Genomic DNA, 22208 nt, shown 5'->3' with positions numbered 1-22208 from the left:
AGGGGAATCATAGGGTACATCTATTCCAATTTCTATATTTTGGAGATGAGGGCCAGAGAGGGCACAGCTCTGTTTAGTGGTAACAGCAGGACTTGCAATTGGTCTAAAGGGTCTGATTCTAGGTTCCATCACAGCAACATTATTTTTAATTTTTATATCCTACTGGACTATAGTTGATTTACAATGTTGTGCTGATTTCAGGTGTACCTCACATTACTTTAAACATAATCAAAACTTGTTTGTTAAAAATACAGTGTACTCAGCTGGAAGCAAAAACTTGTGGCATAAAGTAGACAATGAAAGAGTGGGATACACTAATGATATCTAAAAATCTACCTTTAGAATTCCATTCATTCAGCAATCATTCCTGATTGACTGAGCAACTACCCTGTGTCATGACCTGTGTCAGCACTGGGATGCAATGCTGAAGCAGAGATCACCTCCATTCTCAAGGAGTTTACGGTTTAATGGGAGATCATACATTAATATACATCAGAATCTTCTGAGGCCTCTTAGGTTGCAGGTCCAACAAATTTTGATTTACTGGGTCAGGCGTGATCTTGGGAATCTTCATGTTTGATAAGCAGAGGAGGGCTGTACTAGAAATATAAAATGTCCAAAGGGTTAACGTGGTTACAGTATATGCACCACCTTCTGACTCTCCCACTCCAACTCCATACCACTCCAAATTAAAAGTGTTAAGAGAAACAATGCCAAACTGTTAAATAATTTTTTAAAATGTTCAACAAGTTTCAGTGTTATGATCATTACTTTTTTGAAATATTAAAACATGCTAGATTTTCCTAGAAAATTATTTTCTTTTGGTAATGCTACTTTGCTGGTGCTGTAAGCATGTCCAAGTTCAGTCTACTCCAGTGGAGTCTGATACAAGTGGTTGGGTGACCATGCTGGCATTGAGCCAGCGCATTTTTATCCTGGATGTGGATGCAGTAAAACTGGTACTTGGGCTGGCACTGATGAAGCAGTCTGACAGGAAGACAGTCTGCATTAGGCGCTGATACTTAAGAAACACTTGAAGGTCTATATGCGTACGTTCCTGAAAGAGAGGCTTATATGGATGGATTATTTTCAGGCATTCATTACATCCATTAGTCAACCAACACTTCTTGAATTCCTATTAGGTGAAAATACTGGGCTCTTTCCTCAGTTCAGTTCAGTTCAGTTCAGTTACTCAGTCGTGTCTGACTCTTTGTGACCCCATGAATCGCAGCACACCAGGCCTCCCTGTCCATCATCAACTCCCAGAGTTCACTCAGACTCATGTCCATTGAGTCGGTGATGCCATCCAGCCATCTCATCCTCTGTCGTCCCCTTCTCCTGCCCCCAATCCCTCCCCGCATCAGGGCCTGTGTTTTAGACTTGAGATCTGAGCTCAAATCCTAAATCTTTCTTTTTTTGCTGAAGAAACTTTCAATAAGTTACTTTACTTTGATGGATCTTGTTTTTTCATCCAATTCATTCCTTATAGGGGTGACTGAAGGATTAACAAAGCAATGTTTTTTAGAAACTGATTAATCATCTGGCACATAATCTGTTCTCTACAAACAGTAGCTATTACAGTTTTAAACATAGTACATATATATTATACCACGAACAAATTATAAATTTATTTATAAAACATACTAATAATGTTTAATAGTTGATACTTTGCTTTGCTTTACATTGTGAAACTTTGTTTACAGATGCATACACACATCATTTTTCTTCAGTTTCAACAAGTTGGCAACTAATATTTACATAAAAATTGAATCTCAGGATATTTATTCCCTGTGGATTTTGTGTCCTGGAGAGCAACTGGTAAAATGAGAGAACATCCATCACAAGCAAGATAGCTAATCTACTTTCATTGTAATCATATATAACCAGTCAAATAGTGCATGATCCATAAAATGGGTGCACCAAGGGTAATGCATGAATAATTAATATCTGCCACTCTTACCTCACAAGGAGAACCTGAGGCAAGAATATGAGACTGTTCCTAAATCATTTTCCCTGAGGTTGAACTGGATATTTATTTTCACCTAAGATCATCATAAATCTCTGTCAATTGTATTCTGGAGTAGGGTGGAACCAGGTGGAGAGTGAACACAGAAATCTCCTAATCTCAAAACATGTTATATAGCAGAAGTATGACTATTGTCAATTTAATATTTTCTAATACATTTACAGTGCTTTTTAGCTTAGTAGTCCCTAAGTTGCCTTTTCCTTTAGAGACTGAAAAATAAAAGGTTATTTTTTTTTTAGACTTTTTTTTTTAATTTAAAAATCTTTAATTCTTACATGCGTTCCCAAACATGAACCCCCCTCCCACCTCCCTCCCCATTAAAAGGTTATTTTTAACACTTGATAAACTACTGCATTAGATTTTCTATATGATTGGCCTAAGGATTAATGGTACAATGTTATATGTACTTTCCATAGAACCTGGCATAGAAGAGAGAGAGGGAGGTTAGAAAATGAACTGTTTATCTGCCTTCCTATGCATGCCAATCCATTTTACATCATAAATATATTTGAGCCAACTAGTAGAGCTTATCTGATTTTTTGCAAGAGTTCTAGCTTTATACTTTACTAAAGATAAGTATGAAGTGGCTTCCCTTGTGGCTCAGTGGTAAAGAATCTGCCTGCAAGCAAGAGATGTGGGTTTGATCCCTGGGCCAGGAAGATCCTCTGGAGAAGGAAATGGCAACCTATTCCAGTATTCTTGCCTGGGAAATCCCATGGACAGAGGAGCCTGGAGGGCTGCAGTTCATGGGGCCACAAAAGAGTAGAACATGACTAAACGGCTAAACAAGTATGAAGTACTTTCCGATGGAACTACTTAGATCTTGTATATATTTGTTTAAGCTATTTTTGCACAAATGACTCATTTAATTCAACTTCATTGTTCCCCTTCTCGAAGCCAGTATGCTCAGTTTACAAACCTGTGATCTACTCACTGTCGGTGCTTCCCCATACAAAGCAACAAGCATCATGTATTCTCCTCAGAACCCCTCTGCCTCTGGCTCAAGTTGCCCAGGCACATATCGTCTCTTACATCTGTCCCCGGGTTTGAAGCACTTAGCCTCATTTCCAGGCATAGGCAGCTTCCCTCTACCCTCCTCTGGGATATATAAAGAGGGTAAATGAGCAAAGAGAGCCCCCTGGGCCTCTCTTCTCATCTACTTAGACTGTCCCTTCTTCACCGATCAAAAATAAGTAAAGAAAAAGAAGAATGTAATTTCTTACTTGTATAGTTTTTGGTATTATTACTTGAAGGTTTCTTCTGAATCTTTTTATAGTATAAATTACGATACTTATTTTGCAGAAATGCATTTGTCTATGAGAAATTAATTTTGGAGTTAATATAGAGAAGATATCAAATAATTTAGAGATACATTTTTAATCTGTCCAATCATGTTTCAACTACATTTAATGAGGATTTACAGGTTTACAGTTAGAACTGGACATGGAACAACAGACTGGTTCCAAATAGGAATAGGAGTACATCAAGGCTGTATATTGTCACCCTACTTATTTAACTTATATACAGAGCACATCATGAGAAACGCTGGGCTGGAGGGAAGCACAAGCTAGAATCAAGATTGCTGGGTGAAATATCAATAACCTCAGATATGCAGATGACACAACCCTTATGGCAGAAAGTGAAGAAGAACTAAAGAGCCTCTTGATGAAAGTAATAGAGGTGAGTGAAAAAGTTGGCTTAAAGCTCAACATTCAGAAAACGAAGATCATGGCCTCAGGTCCCATCACTTCATGGATGGGGAAACAGTAGCTGACTTTATTTTTCTGGGCTCCAAAATCACTGCAGATGGTGATTGCAGCCATGAAATTAAAAGACACTCCTTGGAAGGAAGGTTATGACCAACCTAGATAGCATATTAAAAAACAGAGACATTACTTTATCAATAAAGGTCCATCTGGTCAAGGCTATGGTTTTTCCAGTGGTCATGTATGGATGTGAGAGTTGGACTATAAAGAAAGCTGAGTGCAGAAGAATTGATGCTTTTGAACTGTGGTGTTGGAGAAGACTCTTGAGAGTCGCTTGGACTGCAAGGAGATCCAACCAGTCCATCCTAAAGATCGGTCCTGGGTGTTCATTGGAAGGACTGATGTTGAAGCTGAAACTCCAATACTTTGGCCGCCTGATGCAAAGAGCTGACTCATTGGAAAAGACTCTGATGCTGGGAAAGATTGAGGGCAGGAGGAGAAGGGGACGAAAGAGGATAAGATGGTTGGATGGCATCACCGACTCAATGGACATGGGTTTGGGTGGACTCCAGGAGTTGGTGATGGACAGGGAGGCCTGGTGTGCTGCGGTTCATGGGGTCACAAAGAGTCAGACACAACTGAGCGACTGAACTTAACTGAACTGACAGGTTTACAGAGTTGTGTGATATTTGAAAACTGACTGTATATTAATCATCGACTAATATTTTCCTAGTCGATCCCAGAAAAAGAGAACCATGAAATAAAAAACCTTCTTTGAGGAAAGTTCTGATGTATATCAAACTTAAAAAAAAGTGATACTTTAAAATCACTATTTTGACAATTTGAACCTAGACAAAATATATCATTCAAATTATTCCGTTACATAATAACTTCTGCATTATGGGTGGCATGGACTTGTTGGTAGCAGACAGAATTTCTGTTGAGACCAAGTGAAAAAGCAGGGTTAAATACCAAATCATCAGTTTGAGTGTACTGGAGAGATGGGAGGCAATGGAAAATAGATGCGGTACAACTTCATCAAAATGAGCTGACTTTTACAGCCATTTTTATCTGGGGGACATTTGCCAATTTGGTATGGGAAGGGGAGGGGCAAGATGCTAAAGACCTAAGTAGAAGGCCTCTCAAAAGCAATGCAAAGTTTTGACAGTCTTGTGAGACCTGCAGGAGAAATGGCCTTAAAGAAACATCAGATATACAGCTGGAAACTCTTGGGAACCACAGTGACCTAGGTATAAACTATTTTCAGGCCTGCAGCCCAGCCTCAACATATAGCAGTTCCTGATTAAATTAAGATGAATAACTGTGTTGTCTGCTTAGTGAAGGCAGGGAGGAATCCATTATAGAGGATGATACATCATGTGAATCTTCTACAGCCTCCTATACAAAATATTCAACATTGAATACAAAATTACCAAGTATGCCCCCCAAATACCAAGAAAAAAATCAAAAATCACAAGAAAAAATAGACAATAGAAACACACCTGTAGGTGATCGAGATATAAGAGTTAGCTAGGAATTTAAAATATCTCTAATATGTTCAAGGCAATAGAGGTAAGACTTTCCTAAACACATGCTCTCTTCTCCCCCACCTACAATCTCTGCATTGTTTGAAAATATAAGTTATAAGTCATGGAAATAATCTGATGGTAAATCAGAAGATGTTTTTCTATAGAACTCTCCAGGAGGACAAAATCACACAAATGAAATGCAGTTCATGTGAGTGGTTTGTAAATTATTGGTCTGTGTGTATGGTGCGTAGAGTGAAGAGAGAGAAGAAATTCTCCGCCTGTGTTTCTGAAGGCACTGAGGAGCCTGAACAAATGGCACTGGGCATGAAAAAGTTGCTTGCTCTCATTATCAAAACTTTTTAAAGTTTAGTTGTGTTAAGGGGAAAAAAATCCCTCCAGGCTTGATTCTTTTTATGACTTAATCTCCCTGCAGCTGTAGATATATTACTTAGTAAAGATAATGACCTGATGATTAGATTAGTGACCTCAGGATCAATCATACTTCAGTCACACTCAATCCTAAGAAAAAAGTGGAAAGAAGGCTGTATCAATAGAGGCCAGGGAGGACCAGAATGGAACTGATACAAGGTCCCTGCCAATTTTGATTGCTATGAAGATGAGTTTCTTCCTCTGTCCTCTTAAGGGTAACTACTTGAGTTGGAGAAATAGGCATAAAAAAAAACCAGAGCTTCAATTTTATTAAATATTTACTCAAAGAGGCTATTTTAAATCATTACTGAGTTATCTCTGATTGGTATGTACAAATAGTCCCTCTCTGCATTCTCACATTCTAACTTTAAAAGAAAAGAGGCCTCAAGAGCTCACTCCAGAATTCTGCTACAAAAATTCATGGAATCAACTTTCCTCAGCCTTCACTTTAAAACATCTATACCAGCATAGGGCAACATCTCCTGATATGCATGTTCCAAAGTGAAGAGGCATTTTCAAGCCAGGAAGAAGAAATGAGGCAGGCTCCTGAGGAACACTTTAAAACTACATTTTCCTCCCTGCCCATAACCCAGCTCCATCTCATTATTCTTTAGAGTATATTGTAGATATGAAAGATTTGGAAGAATGAAAAATACTGACAAGTAGGGAGATGGAGTGATAAGTGGAAAACATTGGTAGTCACCTACTATTGGAAGATAAGACCAAAACCAAATGACCAGTTTCGTGTGGGTACTGGTTGAACAAATTCTGTGACACAGGCAGAGTAACATGCAAGCCCGTGAAAGGCAGAATCTCTGGGAGAAAAATGGGAAGAAATGGCAACTGTGTGAGAAGATAGAGCTTCTGTGAATTGTAGATCATACTTCCTTTTCTGTATTCATGGAATTGAGGAAAGAAAGCATGGGCGACATTTGAAGGGAAACTGTACATAGTCAGGTTGTAATGTTTAAATGAATAGATGCTGTGATTTGTAATGTATCTCAAGTCTTGCCCCTCAGTCTGGTAATGGCTCTCCTGTCTAACATGATGTTTTCTCTTCACTGTGAACTATATTCGTGAATATAAAATATGGGGGGATTAACTGAGATCTGAACTTTTGAGAGTCTTTAATTAAGCTTTGTCCCCAATACTTAAGGAGATTGAAATGCCATCTAGGCCTACATTATCCTCATCATCTGAGGAGGAATCACATAGACACTCAAAACATACACCTCCCTAAAGTAGAAAAGACATGTTACATTTGGGAATGTATGCTGAGGGCTGATTGTGGAGGCCATGGTAGTATTGCATTCTTTTTTTCCTACAACTTAAACCTAGGTTTCCAAATGTCTATTGAACAGAGGTGTGAAGTGGTAGTCATAGTTTTGCTCCTTAAACCTTCGTTCAAACTTAACAAACTTGAGCTGATTTCTAACAAGTTAAATGCACAGCGTTTTTGGAAGAGGATGGTGACAATACAATGTCTTCTCAAACTATAACTTAGGTGATCTTTAGAGACAGCATTGAATTCTTCTGCTTGAGTTATGCTGGCTAATAGGAATTTAAGTGATAACTGGTAGGAGAGCACTGAAGCATTCATGCATGTGAAATCAGATGAACACCCAGAATTGGAATTTCCTAAGGAAAGTTATTCTAGCAGAGAAACACAGGCTCAGGTTGAGTGCCAATAACTTTTAAACTAATATGTGCAACTATCATTCTAATAAGTAACAGCTAAAGGTGCCTGAAGAAAAGCAAGACCAATATTTTCAATTACATTTTAAAAAAACAGCTCAAACAGAGTTATAGACAAGTCCCCTTTCTCTGTTAAAGGGAATTTAATCTGTCTTAACTTTGACTCCATGTACTAATGCCTGCTCTTGAAAAGCACACGTACAACTTAAGTAAATCTTAAATTAATAAATTGTATTATTTATATTACTCTTATTTATTAATAATAACTAATTTATTAATGATTTACTCATATAATTTATTATAGTTTAATAAATATTATTTAATTAAACAGAATGACTAATTCATCTACAAAAAGAAATTGAAATCAAGAACTTCTGGTTTCTACTGGTAATTTTTATTTCTATTCAGTGATAATACTAGTCTGAAATATTCCCCTTTAAATTATCTACTCAACACCATATCAATTCTCCACCTGTCATGCAGTTCTAGATTGCAGTGTGACTTCAGCTTCAATTTCTATTCATTAACATTAAAGGATACAGTCTCATGCTTATCCTGCATAAAATCAGTTACCTTTCAAAGTTGCCTAAAATTTATGAAATATTAGTGATTCAAATATATGAATCCTCAAAATTTCATAATAGACATATTTAGGTATATATCGATCTATATCAATTCTTACAGTATGTAAATGAACTTACCCCTCCAGGTTTTCTAAAATGTAGAGGTAAAGCTGAATCTTTGCCATCATAGTTATTTTTCCCATCCCATGGAGTATTTGGAATGATTTTGATATCAGTAATGGCCATTGTGCTCTCAGTTTCCTAATTTACAAAATAAGGTTAATGATAATATCTAGCTCATGGTTGTTGTAGAGAGTAATAGAAGGTTTCCTGGTAAACACTAAGTGCTTGAAAAATGCTGTTATACTATTGCTCTCATCATTTTTATTATTATTGCTCACTGATTTTAAAAAAATTATACAGGAAAATGGTCTTTCTATTGGACCCCTCACTTATGCTTCTTCACCTTGTATATTTTGAAATCTAGCCAGAGCTGTGATAAGTTATAGTCTCTACTTCAGTGATCTTTAAACTAGACTGCTATAGTATTTTATTTTATTAACATCCCTGAAAAAAACTCAGCAAGGCTCTTCATAGGAGCAAAATGTTACAATTTGACTGACACTTTCCAGGAAGATGACTCAATATATTTTATACTAGTTGAGAGATAATAATCTGGGCTCCCTGATGTAAAGGGATTTAAAAGCCCTTGAGCATTTGGGGTTTGTATAGCTTTTGTTTCCATAACCCTCCATGGTTTGGCTACCTATTCATCTATTTTCAACTGATACATCACATAAAACAAAGAAAAAGAAACTGCAGTCAAATTCTATGTGGAGATTTGAGGTTCTAGTCATTGTGTTTCTTAATTAGAAAAAACTAAAAAAAAAAAAAAAAAAAAAAAGAAAAAACTGTCCTGCTGTTAGGAAGAAACTATGGATTTATGCCTGGAGACCTTTTTAAGGTCCTGTATATAACAATTATTATTTATGTTCATTTGTTGTTTTCCTTTAGGTTGTAATTAATTTCCAACATACTGGTTTCACTACTCAAAAGATGAACAACTTTATGAATTTAGGGCAGATACTGTAACAAGTAGTTATTTTCCATTTCAAACTGTGGCAAAGAAAAAGAAGAGGGTATTTTTCCTGAATGGCCTTTAAAATTATTTCTCTTTGGAAATATCTTTGCAAATGACCAGATTGGAAGTTTTAGCTATTTGGTTATAATAACACTGATGAGTAACAGATTGAACAAGGTTGAAAATGTACTTCACTGAAAAGTCCACTTTGGGAACAAAGAAAAATCTCAGTTCTATCTTGATTATGCACTTGTGCTACACACCATGACAACTTACCAGTTTAGGTGCTGAACTGGTACAGCCAGTTGAAAAAGAGGCTGAAAAATTAAAAACCTCTTTGAAATACTACAAAACACAGTCTTGCCTCCAGTCATATCCCTGTCTTCCATATCAGAATCAATATTTCATTCCTTACTCAAATCAGGACAATGAAGAAAAACTATATGCTGTATGCAGTTAGGTGATTAGAAGGATTCTGGCCTCTCTCTTACTTCCAGAGCATTTTTTTTTCTCTTCTACCTTTACAGTTCCCTTTACAAAACAATTCTCGAGCTTTTGTTGTGTATGAAGGGGAAAAAAACCTGTAAAATATTATTATTGAGTCCCAATTTATTTTTCCATTTGGAGGAAAACAGTCCATCCAATCTGCAATAATATTTAAATGATAGCCTCTCTATAGGACCCAAGTTCTTACTGGTGAAATCTGAAAAGATCCAAAGCCCCTTTGTGTGTATAATAACATTATTAGCACATTAAATTTAATCATAGGGGATTAAAAAGTAGTTATCATAACAAATAAGTTTTTATGCATTTATTTAAAACTAGTGGCTTATTTCCCCTGGTGGCTCAGACAGTAAAGCGTCTGTCTACAATGTGGGAGACCCGGGTTCGATCCCTGGGTTGGGAAGATCCCCTGGAGAAGGAAATGGCAATCCACTCCAGGACTATTGCCTGGAAAATCCCATGGACAAGAGGAGCCTGGTAGGCTACAGTCCATGGGGTCGCAAAGAGTCGACACGACTGAGTGACTTCACTTTCTTTCTTTCTTTTCTTAGTGGCTTATTAAACATGGCAAATATTTTGTTGGTGTTCCAAAAAGAGATCCTTATTGATACTTATATTTTATAGACAAGTATTGTGAAAAGCAAACTTTAAACAAGGTTGACACTGTTTTTCAATGCTCATGCTGAATCCCCTTTGAATGGCAGATTCTTAAGATATTCACTCATTCAACCATTCATTCCCTCACTCATACACCACCTACACCCAGAGAACACATTTCATGCCAGGTAGGAAACCTATATGCAGGTCAGGAAGCAACAGTTAGAACTGGACATGGAACAACAGACTGGTTCCAAATAGGAAAAGGAGTACGTCAAGGCTGGATATTGTCACCCTGCTTATTTAACTTACATGCAGAGTACATCATGAGAAACACTGGAAGAAGCACAAGCTGGAATCAAGACTGCCTGGAGAAATATCAGTAACCTCAGATATGCAGACACCACCCTTATGGCAGAAAGTGAAAAGGAGCTAAAAAGCCTCTTGATGAAAGCGAAAGAGGGAGGGTGAAAAACTTGGCTTAAAGCTCAACATTCAGAAAACAAAGATCATGGCATCTGGTCCCATCACTTCATGGCAAATAGACGGGGAAACAGTGGAAACAGTGTCAGACTTTATTTAGGGGGGCTCCAAAATCACTGCAGATGGTGACTGCAGCCATGAAATTAAAAGATGCTTACTCCTTGGAAGAAAAGTTATGACCAACCTAGATAGCATATTCAAAAGCAGAGACATTACTTTGCCAACAAAGGTCCATCTAGTCAAGGCTATGGTTTTTCCAGTGATCATGTATGGATGTGACAGTTGGACTGTGAAGAAAGCTGAGAGCCGAAGAATTGATGCTTTTGAACTGTGGTGTTGGAGAAGACTCTTGAGAGTCCCTTGGAATGCAAGGAGATCCAACCGGTCCATTCTGAAGATCAGCCCTGGGATTTCTTTGGAAGGATGCTAAAGCTGAAACTCCAGTACTTTGGCCACCTCATGCCAAGACCTGACTCATTGGAAAAGACTCTGATGCTGGGAGGGATTGTGGGCAAGAGGAGAAGGGGACGACAGAGGATGAGACGGCTGGATGGCATCACTGACTCCATGGATGTGAGTCTGAGTGAACTCGGGAGTTGGTGATGGACAGGGAGGTCTGGCGTGCTGCGATTCATGGGGTTGCAGAGTCAGACATGACTGAGCGACTAAACTGAACTGAACTGAACTGATGATGTTAGAGTACCTAGATGAAGACATGGTCTGTGTCTTAGAGAATGAGAGAGCTCAGATTGTCTCTCTACCTAAAACCATACTCAGTGATATTGGGCGCCTTTATTTCCTCAGTAATATCATGAGTTAGGGAGACAACAGCCTATAATATAATCTGAACTCTGAAATAATGATCTTCTTTCACTTGACAAGAGATAAATAACCTCATATCATACACTTTATTAAGGAATACAGGTTAAGACAAAACAAAATAAAAATTAAGTCTGTTATTCATAAACCAAGTAAGATCTTGGTCTGTAAGGTCTGCTGCGTAGAGTACAGGGACCCAGTGTGGAATTCCTTGCCTTTAACTGCCTGCAGGAAATGATTTCTTGGCTACTTATTACGGTTATCAGTAGAAAACGGTCCTCATTCCTAGGGTGAGAAGGATGAAAGGAGCTCCTATTTTCCCCAACTTCCTCAAGCTTCCTCCTGAAGGCCCCCTTCCTCTCAGGCCAGCCTGGGAAGCTGAAAATTTTTAACTGCGCAGTTAAATCTTCTCTTACCTAGGCAGTTCAACCCCGCACGGGCGGGAGGAAGCTCTGGACACCTCCCAGCTGCCGCATTTGGCCACACCCGAGTCCAAACGTCCGGATTTGAGGCCACGTTGGTCAGTGTGCTCGCGGAAGCCCAGGTTTGAAACGTCACATTCCGCGTGGCCACGCCCCTCTGCCCGTAGCCCCGCCCCTGCACGTGGCCCCGCCCACACGCCCTGCCCTTGATAACTGCGTGGCTGCTGTCATTTTCTTCCAACTGTAAAAAAAAGTTTGTATCTCCTCCCTTCAGATTCTAAAAGTAATGTGATAGTTAAAAAATACTTTGGAAAATACAAAAATATGTGTGCAAAATAATCTGTCGTCTTAAGAGAAATACTAAGACCATTTCAGTATATTTCTTTGCACTCTCCTTACCATGAATAGATAATAAATAGATTGAGCTTCTTTGCCTTTTTCACATACATATAAGTGCACAGGTAGGAAACGCATAGTAAATACACTTCATAACATTTTCTATATCTTTTCTTTTTTAAAGAAAAATACTTTAAAACTTTTTTAATGTAAAATGTACATACGTAGGAGTTAAAGTTCTGTTGTATATATTAAAAAGTGAAAATTTTTAAAAGATCAGCCAAGCACCTTTCACAGAATGTTCTATTTCCTACATTTTAAGGAACCTATGTACCCCTAAGGACTACATCCATTTCCTCAGCAATATTATAGATTTTATGACAAACATTACCTTGCTTTTCTTTATAGTTTCAGTTCAGTTCAGTCGCTCAGTCGTGTCCGACTCTTTGCGACCCCATGAACCGCAGCATGCCAGGCCTCCCTGTTCATCACCATCTCCCGGAGTTCACTCAAACTCACGTCCATCGAGTCGGTGATGCCATCCAGCCATCTCACCCTCGGTCATCCCCTTCTCCTCCTGCCCCCAATCCCTCCCAGCATCAGTCTTTTCCAATGAGTCAACTCTCCGCATGAGGTGGCCAAAGTATTGGAGTTTCAGCTTTAGCATCATTCCTTCCAAAGAAATCCCAGAGCTGATCTCCTTCAGAATGGACTAGTTGGATCTCCTTGAAGTCCAAGGGACTCTCAAGAGTCTTCTCCAACACCACAGTTCAAAAGCATCAATTTATTCAGTGCTCAGCTTTCTTCACAGTCCAACTCTCACATCCATACATGCATGACCACTGGAAAAACCATAGCCTTGACTAGATGGACCTTTGTTGGCAAAGTAATGTCTCTGCTTTTGAATATGCTATCTAGGTTGGTCATAACTTTTCTTCCAAGGAGTAAGCATTTTTATTTCATGGCTGCAGTCACCATCTGCAGTGATTTTGGAGCCCCAATAAATAAAGTCTGACACTGTTTCCACTGTTTCCCCATCTATTTGCCATGAAATGATGGGACCAGATGCCATGATCTTTGTTTTCTGAATGTTGAGCTTTAAGCCAACTTTTTCACTCTCCTCTTTCACTTTCATCATCATTTTTTATTCAAGTATGGTATATGTTACAGAAAAGTCAGTCAACTGTAGGTGTGTTCAATGAGTTATCACAAAGTGAACCCACCAGTATAACTGCCACCCAAGTGAAAAAAAATAAAACATTAGCATCCTAGAAGATCCTCCTAATGACTATCCCTTTTCTGTTCCCCAGGGGTAATGATTATCTTGCCTCTAACACCATAGTTTATTTTTGCCTATTTTTGTACCTTATAAAAATAGTCCACTCATTGTTTTACTGTTCAATACTGCTATTGATTATAGTTATCTTTTACGAAGTACACTCCATATACTAACCATATTTATGGCAAGTCTATCCTGTCTTCTTCACTTAACACTCTACAGAGTCATTTTTGCATGTCATTTAACATTGTGCTAAAACAAATGAGTTTTGCCTTATAGTCTACTGGATGGATATAATGGATATAGCACGATTTTATTGGAAGTATAGGGTTTTTGTTTTTTTTTTTTTTAAGAAGGGGAGGCAATATCTCCTAAGTATATAAATTCACTTGCATGTTGTTTTGTGTACATCTGTGGGTTATCTATTTAGGATTATTCCTAAAAATGGAATTTCTAAGTCAAAGAGCATTAACTTTTTAAAAGTCCAGTGTCCTACTGCAAATTGTGTCAATTTATGTTCTTACTAGTGATGTGTGATAGTATCCCATTAAGTCTCTCAAATAATTAAGAAAAATCTGTTAATCTGATAGGTGAGAAATATTTTCTCCTTGATGTTTACATTTACAGTACTTTGATTACAGGAGAGGCTGATTACACGTTTATTATTAATCCATATGTCTCTTACTACAATTTATATAGACAATTTTTTCCGATCACCACAAGTTTTGACATTGGTTTCTCCATTAGTGGGCTTCCCTGGTGGCTCAGATAGTAATGAATCTGCCTGCAATGCGGGAGACCTAGGTTTAATCCCTGAGTCGGGAAGATCACCTGGAGAAGGAGTTGGCAACCCACTCCAGTATTCTTGCCTTAAGCAGACTGTTGTGCTTGAGTCTCTTAGGTTAACATGAATGAATTGTGGTCCTTAAGTCAATGATTGGCCTAATCTCAGGACTATCATGGAAATTCCTTCAGGGTTCTTTAATATCCTTTGAATTCCCCCACCCTTTCCTATAGATGACAGGATTGTGACAGATGATAGCAATGTCATTACCTCATTGCAGTAACTACATGAAATCAGATTTCACTACTGTCACATTATAGCTCAGAGAATGAGGTTGAGTCCATATGTGACTTGCTCAGGTTAATGAAAGGACACTTGAACCTGTATATTCCCACATAGTTCCTCTACTTTGGCTAGTTTTGAGCTGAAAGTTTCTCTTTATCATCACAAATCAAGTAGTTGAGGTTCTATTAGGCATGGTATCTGTATATGACCAACCTAGATAGCATATTCAAAAGCAGAGACATTACTTTGCCAACAAAGGTCTGTCTAGTCAAGGCTATGGTTTTTCCAGTAGTCATGTATGGAAGTGAGAGTTGGACTGTGAAGAAAGCTGAGAGCCGAAGAACTGATGCTTTTGAACTGTGGTGTTGGGGAAGACTCTTGAGAGTCCCTTGGAATGCTAGGAGATCCAACCAGTCCATTCTAAAGGAGATCAGTCCTGGGTGTTCTTTGGAAGGAATGATGCTAAAGCTGAAACTCCAATACTTTGGCCACCTCATGCAAAGAGTTGACTCATTGGAAAAGACTCTGATGCTGGGAGGGATTGGGGGCAGGAGGAGAAGGGGACGACAGAGGATGAGATGGCTGGATGGCATCACCGGCTCGATGAACATGAGTTTGACTGAACTCCAGGAGTTGGTGATGGACAGGGAGGCCTGGCGTGCTGCAGTTCATGGGGTTGCAAGGAGTCAGACATGACTGAGTGACTGAACTGAACTGAACTGTAAATTTGAGACTCAAGAGAAGAGTTGCAAAACTGGGCTAAGGAGGTTGTAGTTGCCAAATAATGCAGAACACATGGGATCACCTCTTATGCTCCATAATGATAGAGAAATGAGCCCCCAAGGAAATGATGCCATTGTGCATGGCCATGCAGGTTGTACACAGTATAACTCCAGAGGGGGCACCATCCACATCCACTATGACTTGAATAGCATTCCGTGGAATCTGCTAATCAAACCTGAATCTTTAGTAACTTCTCAATTTTTAATTTTTGTAATAACAAGTGGTTTGCAAGCATAGGTCAGTGTAAACTAGAAATAAGAGTACATGATGCTGGATTAGAACTTTGCTGTTAGTTGTCAAAACAATTGATACAAAAATTTGAAGTATCAAAGGTCATTCTTTGTTCCAGAAAACATAATACTAAGGGCAAAACATTTAAAGTACATTTGTCCCTGTAGAAATATAGTTAAAACACTGTGTGGGTATATAGAAAGATTTCTGAAGCATCAAAACAGAGTAGGACATTTTCTTACAAATACCAGGTAATTGCAATACAGATTCTGTAATAGCAGTTACTTGGTCAGCCAGCATATAGGAAAATACTCATGTGGAGGAGAAAGTGACCACACACTTAGCAATGAGCGTTTTAACAGTAGAGCCATATTAGAGGCCATCTTGTTTTGCAATTACCCATTGTGGTTGCTTAGTCAAAATCATTCAGCATGAAGTTAGGAGAGATTACAGATGACCCTAATTGAAGCCACCAGTTTAGGCTCTCTTGGGTTGCTGAAGAGAGGAGTCAGGATTATTCAGGCTTCATAGTAACCGGCTTTGCCCTTATTCCACCACAATTGTTAAATATATAACACACCTTAGTATTTTATACCCCTCTGTCAATCGTTATTATTTCTTTTCAGGGAAGCAGTGTATCATAATCTTAGAAAGTCCAGAAGACTGGACTTGAGCTCTTCCATTTGCAAACCAGTGGAGTTTCCTCATTTATAGCATTTAGGTTTTGAATTGATTGATTGATAAGACAATTTTTCTGCTCTAAATCTGTATATACATATATATGTGTGTGTGTGTGTGTGTATACATGGGTAGCCTTTTCCTTCTCCAGGGGATCTTCCTAACCCAGGGATTGAACCCAGGACTTCTGCATTGCAAGTGGATTCTTTACAAGCTGAGCCACAAAGGAAGTCTGTATACATACACACATATACTTTCACGTGAAGATTTTCTTGAATTATGATTTTCTTTAGTATGAGTTTTTAAAAAGAAACATCAGAAAGGTTTTCACATGCGCTTAATGTAGAAAACCCAACACAGACATACAACATATATTTGAGCTAAGTTTTGATAATATCCTTAGTTCTGGTTTCAGATATTCTTTATAAAATAACTATTGTATTTGCAATAGTAAGTAAAATAATGTCTTTTCAGAGCAAAAGAGATGAAAGGGCTCTCTTGCACATCCTGGGTAATTTCATAATCAGAGTTTTAAAAATTCTTTATCAGGATTGGCAGGACTTTTGGTACAGAGAACATAAAGAAATGTGTTTCTTTTCTGTTCTTTGGAATAGGCTTAGCAATTACCTCCTTAAGAGTAAAAGCAATTATCTGCTTGCCCATACAAACACAGGTTGTTTAAGCTTTGTCCTTGTCTTGAAGTTACAGAAAAAGCAAATTGACAGGTGGGTTTGATATTGTTGAGCAATTCAGGGGCCACCCCTGAGGATGCAGGCTGAGGCCTTGTTATCACATGTGGGGCCTTTACTGGTGTGTGGGTGTCCTCTGGACCCTCTGAACGCAGCTGTACAAATTCCAGGTATAGCTCTGCTTGATCAAATAGCTATTAGTTTCTCTTTGGAAGTGGGTGAAGTTTAACTTTATATCCTTGCCTTTTTGGTATCACTCTCCCACCCTGCCCTGAAACTCACAGCATCATCTGGGACTAAGATTTAGAAACTATACTCATTAGAACAGCTAATTCAGGATTTGAATTTTTTAAAAAGAAAATCCAGGATGCAAACAAAATAAAAATGTACATGTTTACAGAGCATTGGTTTCTAACTATTATTTAAAATGTACATGGTCTCTTTTCTCCTCCTCAACATAATTTGAGATAAACTTCTTAAATTTCCATTCTGAATTGGATTTGGATGGGTAGGACTTTTAAATCTGGGGAAATTATACCAGACTCTTCCTTCCAAGTCTATTTCTAGGTCTGTCTTTTATGCCTCAATGAACACATCCTCTGGCCTCAGGCCGCTTCTCTGAAGGCATCCTGGGCCTATTGCTCCTATGCTGTCCCTGTCAGGTTTTTTCTCCTGTGTTTTAGATACTGGGCAGTGCTGTGCATGTAAACTAGCTCTGAGGAAAGCAAACAAACAAACACCAATTAGTAGCATTTGTCAATTTCCATGTATAAATATTCCTACCATGGCCACTTTCAAGCTACCAATCTGAGGCATTGGGAAGAGAAGTGCTCAGCTGACCCCCAGACACTGGCCAGAGCTTGCTGCGATACCCTGCATATATCTGTCTTTGCAGACAGCATCTGGGTCTCAGTCCTAGATGTCTGTATGGCTTTTGCATTGGATCCATTTCTGTCTTTTTTAATTTTTATGAATTATGTTTTTTAGTAGACATGCTCTTTTTGCTTGGCTAGTTTGTTCCAAGGCAGTTTTTCTGTGTGGTTTACATAGTTGCAGGGTCCCTCTGATCACTGCCTTTCCCATGTACCTGACTACTTCACGTCACTCCAGTCACACAGTATAAACTTGTTATACCTTCTTGTTCCAAAGTACATGCTAAATTTCTTTAGCTTGCTTTCGAGACAGAGAGCAGGCAGGTTCTGAGCTTCATGTATGATGAGGCCTTTCTCTGCTCAAAGGGGCATTTCCATTAATTTCTTTGATGGCTGTATCCTTCAGGAGCCTGGAGGCAAGAGGATATGATCTTGAGCATCATATGTCTGAGATTTTACAGTATGAAAATTATGGTACACCTTAGGAAGACAGATGTTGTATAGATGGATGTTTCACCTGCGGGGTAGTACAGTGAAAGTTCATGGGGAGACCAGACTTGGACCCACAAAGGTAGCTATCTTTAAGCATAAAAAATTTGAATATGTTCAGATGTAAACGTATCATTTTATGTTGATTGTTTTCTGATGTGCCTTTACACTGATAAATAGCTGTGCCACACAAGCCCATCACTGGTTTATAAAGGCTCTTGTACAATACTGAAGAGAAACCATCAGAGTCTCCAGGGACTTCTCTGCTTCCTTGGATGTGTAGACACCTCTAGTGCTAATTCTTTTCCAAGTTCTCTTACTACACCTCTATACCCATATCTTTATTCCTGGTTTAGCCTCTGGTTTGCTGAGCATTATATTGTGTGCAATTCAATTAAATGGATATTTATGTGACGTTTCGATTTTCTCAGAGAAGACCCATAACCACCTCCCACCTAACCAAGATTAGCTACTTTTGTTAGTGGCATTCTGAAGAAAATGACCTTTTTTTTTTTTTTTTTTTGTAAAGTAAGACCTTTAGAACAGAAAGCTTGTAACTAACAAGAACAAAACGAGGACGCTATCCAACCTCACTATCACATTATTGTGTGTCCCTGTTCAACTCTGAACCTCTGTTTCCTCAATGGAAAATGAGGAGATTGAGCCTGGTCTTAGACCTGAATAGCATTCCTGCCTCACCTCTGAGTAGATAACTTTTATGGTGAGGCTTTTCAGGTAAGAAGATGAATTGGTGGTAAGTTTCAGGGTGGGGAGTGGGGAGGGATGTGGCTGGCTAGGAAATAGAAGTGACTTTTGAGATGATCTCTTCCTGGCTTCAGCCCTCACAGCTGGGGTTACTAGATTTAGCAAATAAAATTAGAGGCTGCCCAGTTAAATTTGAATTTCATTGATTAAAGAATGATTTTTAGTACATTACAAATAATGCATGGGGCAGTACACTTCAAATTATTCACTGTGTAACTGAAATTCAAATTAAACTTGCATCCTGTATTCTGTCTGGCAACTCTACATAACAGTAAATAACAGCTTATTCTGTCTCAACAAGTTGAGGTGGACAAGTAGGGTGTTGTAGTAAAAAATAGAACCTTAATTTGTAAAGACAGAAACCAGGTAGTTATTTGATACCTGTGCAGCATGGGGTGGGGAAGGTGTCATTTTTTTCTTTTTTTGCCCAGGTTGTAATACCACTTCTATAATAAAAAAAAATTTTTTAATATGTGACATTTTATTACTGACATAGGTTGCCAGGCTAATCCCTGAACAGACCTAAAGACTCTACATGGAGTTGTAGATAAGAAAGGTCTGTTACCAGAAGGAGAGAGAGATGAAAGAAAAGCTATTAGACATTTTACTTAAAGCAGAAACTACTAAAATTGTGTCTGGCTTAGGAATTGAGTTGAATAACTTTGTTTAGTTTGTATATTAAAATGGAGAAAAAAACTTAAAAGAGTTTAAATTTTTAGTAAGTGCAACATTTAACTAATAGGCTGTCCCTGTATTTTCTTAATCTTCAGCCACTTGGAAAAGATGATGGTTGTGCATTTGTGTGGAAGATTATTGTACTGCTCTGTTTTACTGACTGTTGTATATTTAGTAGCTAGAGTCTATAAACTGGGTAACATGAACTACACGTTGGCTATTGTGACTGCTGACATTTCTGTCATCAATTCACTGGTTGATAGGCCTTATTACTGATGGCAGACAAGAGAAATACAGCTTCTGACCTGCCTGAGTTCAACAGTCTTAAACCACATCCAAGTTTCATATATACTCCGTCTCTACCACCTGCTGCGAGATTATCATATGTTTCAATTCTCTGTTTTAACATGAATAAACTTGCTCATCTACAGAGCACACAAACGGATCCTTCTCATTCATATTTTTGGGGAAATTAATCATGTAGAAGGTATAAACACTTGTACAACAAATACCTGCTAAGGGGTGACTTAATTTTTCATTCATTTAAAACTGTTTATATAGCATTGACTCTGGTCTTGCCCTGCTGCTAGTTGGATAAAAAAATAAGAGAAAATCATGGTGCCATTTGTATGCCAGTAAAGAGCTCAGCAGCAGGATAGTGAGGGACCACTGCAGGGCCACACTAACCTAAATCAGGGAGTGTAGAGGAAAAGGTTTCTGCAGGCGATAAGCTTCAAAGACAAAAAGACTGGGGAAGCAGGAGGAGGAACTGCACAGAGGAAGAGGGCATGCTGAGAAGGGAGATACAGGCATTGTGAACAGAGGGATTGCATGTGCTAAGGCTTGAAAGGAAAGAGAACATGACACATGTGGGCATTTCAAGGAATTCCGTGGATTGGCATGGTGGGTGAAGGAGCGGGCAGTGACAGGAGATGAAGTGTGGGGCTGAGCAAGGGCAAGACTGTTTTGCTTTCTTTCTTTTGTTCTTCTGTGCCATATGGCATCTTAGTTCCTTGACCAGGGATCGAACCTGTGCCCCCTGCGGTGTGAGCATGAAATCCTACTTGATGGACTGGCAGGGAAGTCCCAAGATTGTGATGGTCTTCATGTTCTGCTCGGGTTTTAAATTCCTGAGGATTGCGGAAAGGGATTGAAGTATTTATAAAGGAGATTTGTGTTTTAAACAGTCTGGCCGCAGCGTGCAGTATGTGAGAAGGACCACACGGGAGGCAGAGAGACAAGCCAGGAGCTGCAACAATAATCTAGAAGAGATTTTCCTTAGGTGCCCTCTCTCCCAGTCTCAAATTGGCAATTTCAAGCGTCCTGCCTCTCCTCACACCTCCTACCTCATCTCCTGATTTGTCATTCTCAACACAAGACCTCTCCTCTCATTCAGAGAGAGTGAGCTTTTAGATCTTCGTTATTGCTGAGTTATTCCTCCTCCCAAGCCTGACTGGTTCCACCTGTGCCCTGAATCCCAGCTGTCTGGCCTCCCCAGAGAACTTGCCTCAAACTCGGGCCCCCTCCCTCCTGCTTTTGCTGCATCCCACTTCTGTTTACGGCTTCCTTCCCACCAGCACTAACCCCAGCATGATGCTGGTGTGTGTTAGGCAAGCAGCAGTGGGCTCTGAGAGAAACACAGAATCAAGGTTTATGGAGAAGAAAGAATTACATGGATTTTATGTTTAAGTGAAATGAAGTTGGAAAAATTTGTATATATATATATATCTGAAAAAAATTAGTTATGTGTGTGTGTATGTATATCTATATTTTAATTTGTCCATGCACACATATGTTTCTGGCTTGAGAAAATGGGAAAGTTTGAGGGTGCCACTTACTAAGCCAGAGAAATTTACAGAGAATCAGGAGAGGGCAGACGAGTTTGCAGCAGACAACTCATACCTAATGAGTTATATTTTGACCATATGAATTTTAGAACTCTGTTGCATGTCTCAGTGAAAATACCTAGTGAGTAGTTGTGTATATGGGTCTAAGTTTCGGTGGAGAAAGCTGAGTTATAGTTCTGGAAGTTAGCCTAAAAATGGTAAGTGAGTCTATGCAGGTATAGATTAAATCATCAAGGGAACATATTTAATATAAGAGAAGAAAGCTAAGAGTGGAGCCTTGATACCTGCCTGAAAGGGATAGGCAGAACACCTTGGTTGGAGGGGCTTCCCTGGTGGCTCAGATGGTAAAGAAGCTGCCTGAAATGCAGGATACCTGGGTTTAATCCTTGGGTCGGGAGAAGAGATGGCAACCCACTCCAGTATTCTTGCCTAGAAAATTCCATGGACGGAGGAGCTTGGTGGGCTACAGTCCATGGGGTCGCAAAGAATTGGACATGACAGCAATTAACACAGCTTGGTTGGAGAGTGAGAAAGAGCACTGAATGCTGAATGAAGAAAATCAGGACAGTGTAGTGTCAGAGAAGACGCAGAAAGGAGGAATTTTAGGAAAGAAAGACAAATCCAAATTATCGCATAGACCC

The 22208-nt window shown here is 38.9% G+C and overlaps 1 protein-coding gene across 1 annotated transcript in view; it reads right to left on the bottom strand.

The window, feature by feature from the left end:
- Positions 1-574, bottom strand: part of SPATA16 (spermatogenesis associated 16) — a 256040-nt gene extending 255466 nt beyond the window's left edge. Inside the window, 1 exon segment of the mRNA XM_042243815.1 lies at positions 492-574. Coding sequence (XP_042099749.1) covers positions 492-574 — 83 coding nt within the window.
- Between the last annotated feature and the right edge of the window lie 21634 nt (positions 575-22208).

This window comes from Ovis aries, chromosome 1, assembly GCF_016772045.2.
Source record: "Ovis aries strain OAR_USU_Benz2616 breed Rambouillet chromosome 1, ARS-UI_Ramb_v3.0, whole genome shotgun sequence".
NCBI lineage: Eukaryota > Metazoa > Chordata > Mammalia > Artiodactyla > Bovidae > Ovis > Ovis aries.
This window is presented reverse-complemented; position numbering and strand designations above follow the sequence as displayed.